Source organism: Copadichromis virginalis, linkage group LG13 (genome assembly GCF_057382275.1).
Source record: "Copadichromis virginalis isolate Kocher_CV1m ecotype Utaka linkage group LG13, C_Virginalis_male_GT1.1, whole genome shotgun sequence".
Classification (NCBI taxonomy): Eukaryota; Metazoa; Chordata; class Actinopteri; order Cichliformes; family Cichlidae; genus Copadichromis; species Copadichromis virginalis.
In genome coordinates, this window is record NC_140630.1 from 20,343,690 (window position 1) to 20,357,308 (window position 13,619).

At 40.5% G+C, this 13,619-nt stretch overlaps 1 protein-coding gene across 2 annotated transcripts in view; it reads right to left on the bottom strand.

Annotated features, from left to right (window-relative positions):
* Positions 1–13,619, bottom strand: part of khdrbs2 (KH domain containing, RNA binding, signal transduction associated 2) — an 86,414-nt gene that overhangs the window by 44,495 nt on the left and 28,300 nt on the right. For both annotated transcript variants that reach the window (XM_085477934.1, XM_085477933.1), the window contains exons 3-4: positions 11,177–11,293; positions 5,943–6,089 (exon numbers count right to left, since the gene is read on the bottom strand). In XM_085477934.1, the coding sequence (XP_085334060.1) occupies positions 5,943–6,089; positions 11,177–11,293 (264 nt within the window). The remainder of the gene's footprint in view (positions 1–5,942; positions 6,090–11,176; positions 11,294–13,619) is intronic.

Consider the following 13,619-nt stretch of genomic DNA (forward strand, 5'->3'; position numbering starts at 1 on the left):
AGTCGTGCTATTAGTGCTATTATTGTGTTTGAAGAATCAAAAAGCTGTGTACTCAGAGACTCACTGGATTCGTAGAAATGTCTGGCAGTGTGAATGTATGTATTTGAATTTGAAGGTGTTAACAAAATCTATGTTTAAATGTGGGTGCTATGCATCAGGTAAACTATGCCAGTACCAGGCTGGACCCTCAGAACTGCCTTCATTCTTTGTGGTATAGATTCAAAACGGTGCTAGAAACGTTCCTCTGATGTTGGTTCATCTTGACGTGATAAAAACATGCAGATTTATCAGCTCCACATTCATGATGTGAATCTTCTGTTCCACCACATCCCAAACGTGCTTTGTTGAACTGAGATCTGGTGACTGTGGAAGCCATTTGAGTACAGTGAACTCCCTGAGATGTTTAAGAAACCAGTTTGAGATTATTTAAGCTTTGTGACATGGTGTGTTAACCTGCTGGAAGCAACTTGACTTAGTGTTAAGAAATATATTCTAAAACACTTCTTCAGTAAAGACTCAGAGAAGAGAAACACACAGAACTTCTTGCTAGCAAGGGCAGCCTCCAGAACTGAGACTCGCGCTGAGAAACTGCCCCGGTCTTTATTTATACTTCAGTGAGCGTTTGTTCCTTACATTGGAATGTGGAGGTGTACGTGTGTGTGTGTGTGACCCCATAAACGACTTCCCTTAACCTGCTGGTCTGGAAAATCCAACAGTTCATCTATATGTAAAGAAGGCACTTAGACTAAAACTGACATAACTACGTTAATCCTACCATAAAACAATAAGACAAGGTACGACCTCTCCCATGCTCCTAGGATGTGGGGGTGAACACCCTGGAATGTTACAGACCTCCTAGGATGAGACATTCTTTCAATATGCCACCAACTATATACTTCTACACACAAATGATTACATGCAGTATTCTACCATATGCAAACTTATATCATTAAAAGATTATACTGACTACTAAGTACAATTTTCCTATTAACACTTAGTTATACTAAGACTCAGAAGATGGGTGCACTGTGGTCATAAGGGCATGGACATAGTCAGGTATGGTGTGGCATTTGAATTATATTCAGGTGGTACTGAGGAGCCCAAAGTGCGCCAGTGAATTATCCCTCCCATATATCCTCGAGTATAATCTGAACTGTTGATACAGGGCAGGATGGATCATGTTGTTTGCACAAAATTCTGACCTCACCATCCAAATGCTGCAGCAGAAATTGAGACTCATTAAACCAGGCAATATTTTGACTGGTTTGATAAACAACCATGTCACATTCAAAGTCACCTTTCTTCCCCATTCCGATGCTCAGTTTGAAAGTCGGCAGCTTGTCTTGCCAATGTTCACATGACTAAATGCTTTGACTTGTTCCCATGTTACTGGCTGGTTAGACACTTGCATTACCAAGCGGCTGAAAGGTGTATCTAACAAAGAGTGGGGAATAGACTGCCTCAGGAAAAGTGCTCAGACATATCTTGTCCTCTGTACTAGATAAAAGACTTCATATTTTTTGCACACCAGTTGTATATAATACAATGATAAGCTCTATTAAAGAATCAAATTCTAACTAATGCATCTTTTTTTTTTAAGTTCTTTCACATTACAAGTTCTTTCAAAGTTAGCTCAACACAAACAGCAATTAGCTGTGCACAGTCTGGCTCTATTATGGAGATAATAATGCAGAATATTTAACTCTGCATCCCTGACCAATTTTTTAGGTGGTCTCTAAGCTTCCTCACCCAGGACGTCTGGGCCAAATAATTAGGATAGTGCAGTATGAGTAAACCCAAGCACACCTGGGTCAGTTTTTACAGCAGTTTTAATTTTGTTTGACTTTATGGAAAAACAAATAAGCAGTGTATATCTCATTAAAGTATCTGTGTCACCGGCTATCTGCCAAAATGCTTCCACTGCAGTTTGGCCCAAGATGAAGGCCTCACAAGCGTCTGTCTTTACAGTAACGCACTGATTAGGCTTTTCTTTTCTTTTTAGATGCATAAATTGTGAGCTAACAGGACTGATTTCTGATTTGCAATTCTGCTTCATTGTAAGTCCTGGTAAGCTTTCTGTATCAGCTTCTGACAAAATTCAGATCTAGTTGTATGTGCTCTGTTTCTGATGGCCAACAAATGATCAACTGATGCTAATGTCTAATTAAAAGTGACCATAGCACGCATGTGGCATTGTGGTAGACAGCTACGCATCTCTGTGACTCTGCCTGCTGCATCATGTTGGTTTATGAAGCATAATCCAGCAAAATGCCAGCGGGAGTCAGTGGTAGGTTTCCACGGGGGAGCTCTGATTCAAATCGAGCATGTTTGTGGCAGGATGATCAACTTCTGTATGAGCTACACTCTACATTTCCTATTGAGCTGAAAAGAAACCTCTGTTTTGAACATATTAAAAGAGTAGCTGAATATAATTAGGCTCTTACAAAATAGTCAGTGTCAAGTATAAAACAGTATGGAACCTGACCCCTGCAATAAACTGCAGTTCCTCAAATGGCCACTTGAGGCCAGCTCCAACAGAGAGTCAATCAGAGCAGAAAGAAGAAGGGTGCGAAAAACAAGTTTGATCTTTCTTTACAGTAATTTGACATTCAGCATGGGTCCCTATGTAGTTAATTATACTAACAACCAATCCAAGAAACCTGTGATGCAAGTTTTGGTTAATGTGTCACCTGGTGCCACATCGTAATATTTTACTGCTAATAGATTTTATTATTTTATAGTTTTCATGTTTTTATTTTGGTATGATATTTGTATGTTTTCTGAAACTTTTTGGGGGGTTGTCTAACGTCCTTCCAGCATCTACCAAATGAATGCAATGAGGCACACTTGCCCTGTCAACCATGTTTAAAAATGGAGACAAGAGAGCGCCACAACAAAGCAAGGAAAAAAAGATGGGCAAAGGCACCCAGGGCTGGGAGGCCATGGAGTTGTTTTCTTGGGATGAATGCCTGGCACAGAGAAGGAGTGAGCTCTGGCAATAGCAGGAGACTCGGCAAAGAGAGACCAAAGAGACAAGTGAAGATGAGAAGGACCGAGTAAACTTCTGCTATACTGCTGGGAGTGTGCTCTTGAGAGACTGTTGTGGCTTTGGGGTTTTTCTTTTTTTTCCCCATTTTTCAGCTGCCAAGTTTCTTAGGAGATGGATATTTTAGGGCTTTTTTTAAAAAAAGGAAAAAAAATTAAAGGAACATTTTGAAAACACATCAGATCTCAATGGGAAAAAACATGCTGGGTGCTATAATGATATGGGGTGGGATGTGTTAGAAACAGAAGGATGCTGCATCATTTGATAGAAATATGATGTATTAACCTATAGAAGGAAATTTCATTGCAGCAACTCAAAATAATACTCAGTAGTTTGTGTGCCCCCCCCCCCCCACGTGCTTGTATAGATGCCTGACAAAGCGTGGGCATGTTCCTGATGATGTGGTCCTTTGATCTTCTACCAGATCTGGACCACAGCATCACTGAGCTTCCAGATAGTCTGATGCACAACCTGGCAATGTTGGTTGGACGGAAACATAATGTTCCAGATTTGTACTATTGGATTCATGTTAGGCAGGCACAATCAATGGTATAATTCCTTCATTCTCCAGGAACTGCCTGGATACTCTGGCATTAGGAGGAACCCAGCAACTATAGCACCAGCATATGGTCTGACAATAGGTCCCTGACAACAGTCAGGGTGCCGTTGCCTAGCCTGTAGCGGTCTGTGGATCTCTCCATGGATGTGCCTCCCCAGACCATCACTGATCCACAAAAAACTGGGCATGCTGAACAATGACAACATAAAGTTTTCCATTGCTTCTCCAGGCCCTTTCATGACTCTCACATGTGCACAAGGTGAATCTGATCTCATCTGTGAAAAGCACAGGGCACCAGTGGTGGACCTGCCAATTCTGGTATTTTATGGCAAAGGCCAATCTGCTCCCATAGTATTGAGCAGTGAGCACAGAGCTCGTTAGACGACGTCTGGGCCTCTGGCCTCCCTCATGAAAGTTGCTTGTGTTTGTTTGGTTAGAGGCATTCATACCAGTGGCCTGCTAGAGTTCATTTTGTAGTGCTCTGGCACTGTGCATCCTGTTCTACTATAGTTGTGTCTTTAAAGACAGCATTGCTAAGCTTGGTTTCTTTACTTGGTTTCGGCTACTAGACACTGCTCAGCTCACTCTGGGTCCACAAAGGCTTCATCCAACTTTTCTTTCACATATGCATGAGTACACCGCAAATACACCTGTAACCATATGTTGCTTTTCACGATTTATCAGAGCACGTCTCTGACAACATGTTTTACAATGCAGCTCCTAATGCATTATGCAGCAATTAAAAAAAAAATAGCAGGACATGTATATGCCACTCCTCACCTGAGGCGTGAAACATCTGTCACTACTACTACTGACAGATGCCTGCTGTGTTGCATTATGTGCAGTTTATTTGCAAAATCCTAATAATATGCCCGAGGCAGCGGACATGTGCTCTGAAATTGGTACTAAAGTTTTTTTAATGTGATTTTATTGTCATGTGGAGAAGGTGTAAGCTGAATTTTGATGTTGCCTACCTTACTGCGTTGTGTTTTTTTCAAATTTCAGTAAATACGGGGTTTATTTTTCTAACTCAGCGTGAAATTAGTGTTGGAAATGTCTGATTAACTAGCAACATTTAACAGTTTTCTTAATCTTGCATTCATTTTGGATTAAAGGAGCATTTTTGTTAACATCCACCTGCCCAAAATGTACTTCCACGGTAATCATTTTCGGATTACTGCAATTAAAAGCTTCTTTCCCAGGTCATTTTGCAGACAAATCTTTACAAAAGATCTAAAATAACTAACCTAAAATCTCTGAATGAGTGGATATATTAAAAAACAACTAGTCCTATATCACGGCTGGTCCTGTGTACACACTGATTAGCATCAAATAATGCAGTTTACTAAAAAAAAGTAAGAGGGGTCCTTTTTTAGAAGAGATTACTGAGTTTCTCACAGGTGCAAAAATAGGAAACTAAGGGGGAAAAGGCTTAGAAAAGCAGGTTTAAACATAAGCTGCTAAAGGTTCAACTAATTGCTTTGCATGCAACACTTTACAGCACGGGTAAGTTCTCGTGGTTGTTTTGCACCACTTGGTAATGAGTCACATGTTCACAAGTTTGTGTTAGGAGCAGCAAGAATGCACCAAGGAACTGAAAGTGGTAAAATTGTTCCCATCAGTTTTCCCTTTCACCAGCCAACAAACACATAAATAGATTCTCTTGGCTTTTAGCTTAACTTCTGATGGAGTGTTTAACCACTGTTTTCGAGCATTCTCCCTAAAAGCGTGCACACAGAAACATCAGGAGCGGATCTATAATCAGGTACTTCCCTACTGTTTTTTGGCAGACTTTGTGAAGTCATTAGTAGCTGCTTTTGTTCAGTGCGGTATCATCATCCTCCTGGCCCACCAAGACAAAATTCTTGCATGAATATTGGTTCAGTATAGCAAGAAGCATGAACTTCATAAAGCAGACTCATGCAGCACAGCTCCTCTATTAGACTTGTCACATTTGCAAAGCTTGATTAATATTTACAGCTTAAACTCAGCGAGAGTACACAACTTGCACATTAATTATTGCTAAGTTCTCCAGGCTAGGTTGCTGGAGTCTTGGAAGTTGTTCCATACTGCACTTTAATTGCTGAATACATTATTTTTCATTTGTAACTAAGGGCATGTAGTGTCGAACGGTAGTTGTAATGCAGAGAAAAGCTTCACGCTCGTATCTTCCTCTTATTTAAACAAACCCCCGATACTGTAAACTCAGTACTGCTGCATGCTAATAAGGGTGATGAAGAAATGGTCAAGTCAGCAGTAAATGCGCTTGTTTGTACTGTACAGGACGGTGTAGGAATAAAAATTACAAAGAAAAATCGTGTAAAGTATTAAACTTACTGGTACTAGGAATTTCTTTATCTCCTCCAAGGCGTGACTCATGCGGGAATAGGCCTCTCCAGGTGGAGCAAAGACCTCAATTAAAACGTGCAGATCGTTACTCAGATGGGCGTATTTGGCCTCCCCGCTTTTCCTTAATTCTTCTTCCTGTAAAAAATAGAAGAGGAAGGGAAGTTTTTTGTGTGTTTTTTTTTTTAGAAATTCACCAAATTAATATAAATGTTTAATTTGAATAAATCAAGGCGCCATTTATCCTCCCTACAGATGCTGCACATCTGTAAACTGCTTTGGAACGCCACCTCCACCCCAGCTCCTCCTTTTCATGCTTTTTATGTCTTATCTATTGTCACTGATCAGTTCTGTGCCGGGGGCTTCCCATCATTCTCCCTGCCTCAAGCTCCTCATGTATGCAGATGGAAAAGGGCGGGGAGGTGTGCTCTCCCCGCATTATGCTTTCCACGTCTGCACATGCCAGGCGCGAAGGGGGTCCCTGAACAGAGTCATGCCGCCAGATATCATTTACTTCATGTTGAAGAATGGTCTTTTTATTGTAGTGGTCTTGACTGAAAGAGCACAATACAAGCTTCGGGTTAACACATAGTAATTGCACTACTGCATAAATTGCTGGATTATCAAAGAGCTGTTTGATTAATTATTAATTTTGATATCAGTTTTTTGTTATGTGTTTATTGCAGATTTCAGGGTGGTTGAGGAGCAGGTGTACTAAGCAGGCAGACAGAGTGAGGTCTCCTGGTGGACAGGTGAGGCATTAACCTTTCAATAAATATTCTGAGATGGAAGAGAAAGGTAATGGATTGCCAGAGGAAAATATCCATCAAAATTAAGTTAAATGGGAAAATGAACAAATGCTTGCTGAAGCTATCACACTGATTTCCATTCTTGCTAGAATTCCAGCTGGATGCTTTTCTAGTAGTCATTTCCCCTATCATTGTTAATATTTGGTAAAAGCTGTGGGATATGGAAGTGAGTTTTTGTCAGCTTATGGAGAAAGTCATGCCAGGGAAATAATAACAACCACTGCTTTAAAGCAACGCAGCACTGCACATTTAGCAAAGATGCAGGGCAAAAAGAAAGAATTTCAGGAGAGAAAGTTCAGTTTGGATAGGGCACACTGCGCTGATCTCAATCTTACATTGTGCACCGAAGTAAACATGTTTTCAATACAGACTCCCACACAAAACTCCTCCAGACTCTGTTCACAGGAGCACCTTTAATTCTTCACCCGGGCCCTGCAGAGACCTGCCTTAGGCTTCACACTGACATTAACGGCTTAAAAGATCTGCAGTATAGCTCGGGGCAAGTGGTAACTGTGTTTTAAAAGGAGCGTTAAATCAATTCCACATTTAACAAATAATCAGAAGTGATGTGAGGCCTTTTTTCTACTTGTACTAGTTACAAACGCAGCGGCTGCATTCTGAACAATGTACAGAATATTCAGTCATGTCAGAATAAAGACTGACTAAGGATTTTTTTTTAAACCTGTTTTCATTCATCCTTCGCTGCAACAGTTGGGTATTGAGTGCTTTTCTCAAGGACACCTTGATGGTGGCTGTTAAGAGAAGTGAGAGTGCCACTCATGCACTTTACTTTATCAGCCAATCTGGGGCTTCAAACTTTTGTCCTTGCATCACAGGGCCGATGCCTTCCCTCTGGGAGAAGCCGGCTTTAATTAAAAATTTCTCCCAAGATGTCATCATTTTTCACTTTCTCTGTCAGCGAGCCTAGGTTATTGTGTATCTGATCAAAACATGCATGTGGGCAGACCAATCTGTCTGCAAGCTGGTACAGTAATTTGTCCCTGAAACGCTAGATAGCGTGACTGCCTGCTTAATTGAAGCTATTGTGTGGTTCACTGCTGTAAGGATTATATGTTGTGTATATAAACAATATTCTGTCCTGCCTGCGGTGTTAACCTTGACTACCAGGAAATAGTCTGGAACCAGAGAGGTGAAATAAGGACTTTTCAACTCTATGATTAAGCACCACATAAACTCTTACTTGTACACGAAGTGTAATATTGAGCATATGGTTTAATATTAGCTTGTGAGGTGCTCTTGTGAAAATGTTCCCAGCCTACCCTCCTTACCCTACTGCTGGGCTGATGCTTCTAAATGTGGAACTGGATAAGGTGGCAGAAATGTGTGTAGGCAATGTGCTTTTGAATGTAATAGGGCTTTGGCGGCGTCTGCTCGACACTGCCTTGTGGCCAGATGCCTTGAAAGGCTGCCAGCCTTTCACTCAGGACCTCTGGGAGCCAGTCTCATCACAGAATGCCTCAGACTTGCCTAGACCGTACACAAAATCAATACCCCTCAGATAACACCAAGCAAAATCAGATCATTATGTAGCCATTGTTGGTAAGAGTCAACTGTTAAGAGTCTATTATTGTCCTGTGTGCTGGGTGAATACAGCCGGGGACTTTATAAGGACAAGGACTAGAAAAACAACACGTGTCTTCCTCAAGATGAATTTCCATGTCAGCGACATAGCAGGGGACATAGTGAACATTAAAATTGCCGCTTGCTCAGTATAACAATCTCAGCAAAGCATGCAGGTAAATGAACTGTTATTTTGCTGACAGTTTGACTGTTATTAACATTTTAGTGCCTCTTTACTTAATTTAGCACACCAAAGACAAGTTAATGTAGCACATGAGCAAACTCAATGGACTTAGTGGCAGTAAGCCAAAATTGTAAATGAACTCCTGCACCAGCCAAGGTACATCCAAGAATTAGATGGTGCAAAAAAAATATCCTCATCTCAGTGCCTTCAAAAGGAAGACTTTCCATCTCACCATTAGGTCCATAAAAGGTCACTTTTATTGTATTAATTTCTATTTACAATACAAAGTTTAAACACTTATTACTTAGTCTCAGTTATTCAGTTATATAAATTTTCTGTAACTGATATTTGGTATTATCACACAGAAAATGACTGATTTCATCTATTCTGCAGATAATCTCAATCTATTTGGTCCATTTTTAAAAAAAATGTGTTTGCATGTATAGCATTAATATTGATCTTGGTAAAATAAATATTAATAACTGCATGTGTCTTGTATTAATAATGCTGTTTCCAGACATGTACTGCAGAGCTGAACATATCTAGACATTACCTGACTCGAGGTGCATGTGAGAATCATAACGTCTAATGCAGCCAGACTGGACGTTAGCCTCTCAGCTCTCTAATAAAAACACTGTGTGATGTTAGACTGTGCTGATGTGCGAATAGAGCAGCTAACTGTCTGGTGCATTCATCTCCAGCAGGTGACCATCACGTGTGCACGCTCTATCCTGACAGCTTGTCTAAATCACACTACTGAGTTTTTTTAAAATGGTAGGACTCTGTGTGAAACAGGCTATTTTCTGCTGCGTGTTATCTTAAAAGAAAGTGTGAAAAAAAAAATCCAACTTGTTCATGTCTAAAAACAGAAGCTTCTTTAGTTTGGGCATACATGGCTAAGTACATATCAAGATCATCCTAAAACTCCTATACTGAAAATCTAAGGGTCACAGCATAACTTCAGCTGGACATGCTTAAATTATTTTAAGCATCAGTCTGTGTGTATGTAGATGCAAGTATATGATCTAAAGGCTGCCTAATACACGTATTCATAACCTTAATCAGAACAGTTATTAAATGGACTGTATATAATTTACACAGATGAACATTAGAACAGATTTGTTTGAGGGGTTTAAGTCTCTCTGGTCCTGCGATTACGTTATTGATGATAACATAATTACATAATCATATGTAATTAATTAAACATAATTACATTTACTGTTCCAGTGGCATTTATTGGAAGTTCATGTTTTTATCTTTCTGTTAAATATCAACAGAATCCAAATCACTTTTATTGTGTACACACAAAAGAAATTGATCTCCTGTTTCTTTGCTGCACTCAATGGACTTAACACAATAGACAAACAGACAATAACAATACGTGTTCTTCTTTGAGGACTTGACAGTATGTATGTAGTATATAGAATATACAACATACAGTATATACAGCGTGCTTTTGTAGCAGGTATGGTGGCTGTTTAGTACAGACACCATGTGAGCGATTTAAGTGTTGATCAGAGTGACAGCCTGTGGAAAGAAACTGTACAGACGTCTGGTTGTTTTGGTGCTCAGTGCTCTGCAGCACCAATCAGAGGGGAAGAGTTGGAGGTGGCCGTGTTCAGGGTGTGCTCATTTCCTGATTCTGGATTTTTTTTTATAAGCCCTGAATGGAGGGCAAGGTGACACTGGTGATTTTTTTCTGCAGTCCTGACTGTCCGTTGTAGTGTGTTCTTGTCCTGCTTTGTGGGTGATCCAAACTAAACAGTGATGTATGTGCTGAAAACCCCTGCTGCTAAGTGCTCCTCCATGTTCACAGGTTGTTCTCTAACTATGCCTGTCTGCTATATGTTCCTGAGGAAGTGCTCTCCAAAGACACTTAAGAACTTGTTTTTGCACATAACTGCGAGCTGCAAACAAAGCTATGGGAATGCTGACAGTGAAAGGAAACAGCAGTGTTGGACAGCCAAACTTTATGCAGCATGCTATAAGCTACACGAGTTCAATAAACCTGAAGAAAGCTGTAAATTCGAATAACAAATGTCTTGTAAAAAAAGAGGGGAAAAAGTGTAAAAAATGAAATCAGTTAAAGCCTCTGTAAAGTTGCTCCAACAGCCTTTGCACTGTTTTGCCCTCAATATGTACTCGATGTATTGAAATGCAGCTCTAGTTTCACCAAAGAGGCGATAAGGCTGAAAGTCTTTTGTCATGTCTGAATGTCTGAATCAGAGGCTACAGTAATAATAGCAATGTAACTCTAGAGCAGCACAGTGCGACCTGTTATGAGCGTGAATACCAGATCCAGCAGGCTGTCTGTGTACACGCTCGGATAAGTTTGGCTCCAGGGGACCACATGTCAGCAGAATAAATGACTTTGGCAAAGAGATTCATTACTTTGCCTTCATAATTGACGATTACAGAATATGCTATTAAACAACACAGAAAAACATTCCCATTTTTCGCCTACATATGTTTGTCAAGTGAAAGCTATTAATTTTATTCTGGGTGTTATTCATCTCAGTTACTGCTCAGATGGTGTTGGTTAAAATATTCCACTGTGCTTTTGGTAGGATTTCAAGAGCTTTGTCTTTGTAAATATTTCTCTTTGATCAGCCAAACAGCTATATCTCAGCACCAATCGATAGACGCCTTACCTTGTCTTTATCTCTCATGGACCCTTTGCCAAGGATGGACATCTTCACTCCTGTCTCCTCTTGTAATCGTTTCATAGAATTTCCCCGTGGTCCCAGCAGCTTCCCTACAAAATTAAACTATGCAAGAGGAGAATAATGGCAATGAGAGACCTTATCAGAGTGTCCTGCATACCTAAGAAGAGAATTAATAGTTAAAAAGCTGATTTATATTTCCATATAACTGTTTTCTAAGCATCCTCTCTTTTTACGTGCTGCATGTAAAAGGGATTTGATCTTTTCAGAGAAAAGGTTAACCATGAAAGATCACCGCTGGCCATTAGTTATCTATTATCGATATAACCTCACATTCCACTGATCATTTATCATGTGAGAAAAAGCTGAAATGTAGCCTGTAATAAATCAATATAATGGTGCTCTGTGTGTAGCACATTAAAGGTAAATGCAACTCTCATCTTCATTCCAGCATATGTGTCTGTCCTGTGCTTGCTCCATGCCCTCGATAGTCATGCGTCTTAGTGGCGTTTAGGGTCATCGAAGTCATGCTAAGAGAAAGGAAACGAATGGGAACATGGACTCAAACCAATAATATTCCTGAGACTGTTCCAGAGGTCAGTGCTGAGATAAAGTCAGAAATAATGACTTTCTTCCCAGTGGGAAATTAAGTAATACTATCCTGATGACAAACTATTAGATTAAAGCCTTGGGGCTATCATTTCCCTCTTACTGTGCACCAGCTAGTGTTCATACTGAGAAAAGTAACTCTGGGTAGCCACAACACTGCTGAGATTACCAGTTATTAAAAGGTAAAACTCATAACGCGACTGCAGTGAGTCTGGCAGTTTTTGAAAACATGGGTGGGGATGACTATTAACACTACTTAACACACAATTTTTAATTGTTAAAAAACCCAGCTTCGACTTTCAAATGTTTCCTGTTAGGTGAGATTAAAAGTAGACCACCTCCGGAGTTGAACAGGTGGTCAGCCGCCTACTGCAACACACTCTGTCCAGCCCTAAAATGACATTAACCTTTTCACAAAGCAGGTTCTCCTACCGTGAGAAGAGCTCATAACCTTACTGCCAGCTGTGTGCGCCTGCTGCAACGCAACTCCAATAACTGCTCGCTCAGCTTATTCAACCTAAAGTGTCCCGTCAATTTATGAAACAGACACTAATTTTCCATCTATCTTGTGCCGGGCTGACTTATTTTAATGAACATCATTAACACCACAAGTGAATGCCACAACCAGGATTTTGAGGCGCCAGGGGATGTGTATATGAAGAAAAAAAAATCTGCTGTCCTTGCCTGTCCTCTGATCTGAATGATTAAGGCGCCTTTGTGGATGCCTTTCTTCAGCTGCTTTGACAGGACTATCCTATAGCTGGCAGGGAGCTGGAGAGCAGATGGTCGTTGTGGCTACATCGGGAAGCCGCTCGCTGGGTGGTAGGAGAAGAGTGGCCTGTTTTCATTAAGCTAATGAATGTCTGGAGCCATTCTGCTGCTCCATGGTGAGCAATTTGAGCTTCGGAAAGGGGTATGGTTCAGTGTTAAATGAGGTTTGAAATGATTCTATATACCCCCTATAGTCTTAACACTGATAAGTGTGCAGATATTAGAAGGAAGGGTGTTGTGCATGCAACAATTAAGCGCAAAGACATTTCAAACATTGAACAAATACTCGATGATAAAATGGCTGGAATGAAACCCTTGTTTGTACTGTATGCTGTATTGCACACTCTGGGTCTTCTTTTTCTTTTCTTCTGAAAACCAAATTTTAATGTTTTGGTCTCCATACTGATTCTAAAATACGAAGCTCTGCGCTGTGTAACCTTACAAGTTCACAGGGTATAACGAAAAAGGTGAAGATTGAGTTGGACACAGCTTACAAATGTAGCTGAATAAAGCACTTTTCAAAAGCACCTCAGTGTGTCTGTTTCGTGGTTGTGCTTCCTTCAGTGGCCTGCATCTGCAAACAAACAGTCTGAAGACACGTGTGTAGCATTGTTTTTTAACTGGTTTGCCTTTTGTAATGGCATCTCAGTATTTGCAGCATGTTTCATTGTGTTGCAAATGCGCTGTCAAACTGATGAATGTACGTCTCAGCCGTCTTGTGTTTTGCCTATTTGCATACATTTTTCTAAAGGAGAACTCCATCAAGAATTAATCCAACAGAGGTGTGTGAGCAAACAACAAAGTTCTGTGTGGCTCCACAAGGTGCTACAGTTAATAAGGCACCTCACTAGAGGTCCCCGTGGTTTTTTAGGCTGTCCATCAATGCTACACGGGTGCGATGCTACATTGGTGGGTAAGTCTTAAGCTGCGCTCTCAAAGCTAGGACACCCTGCAGGCACAGGTAATCTCCACAGTAATATATGTAATACACATCAGTTCTTCCTTTCCCAGTTTTACAAACAAGATCATCCCAGCTTCAGCTTCTGTACCG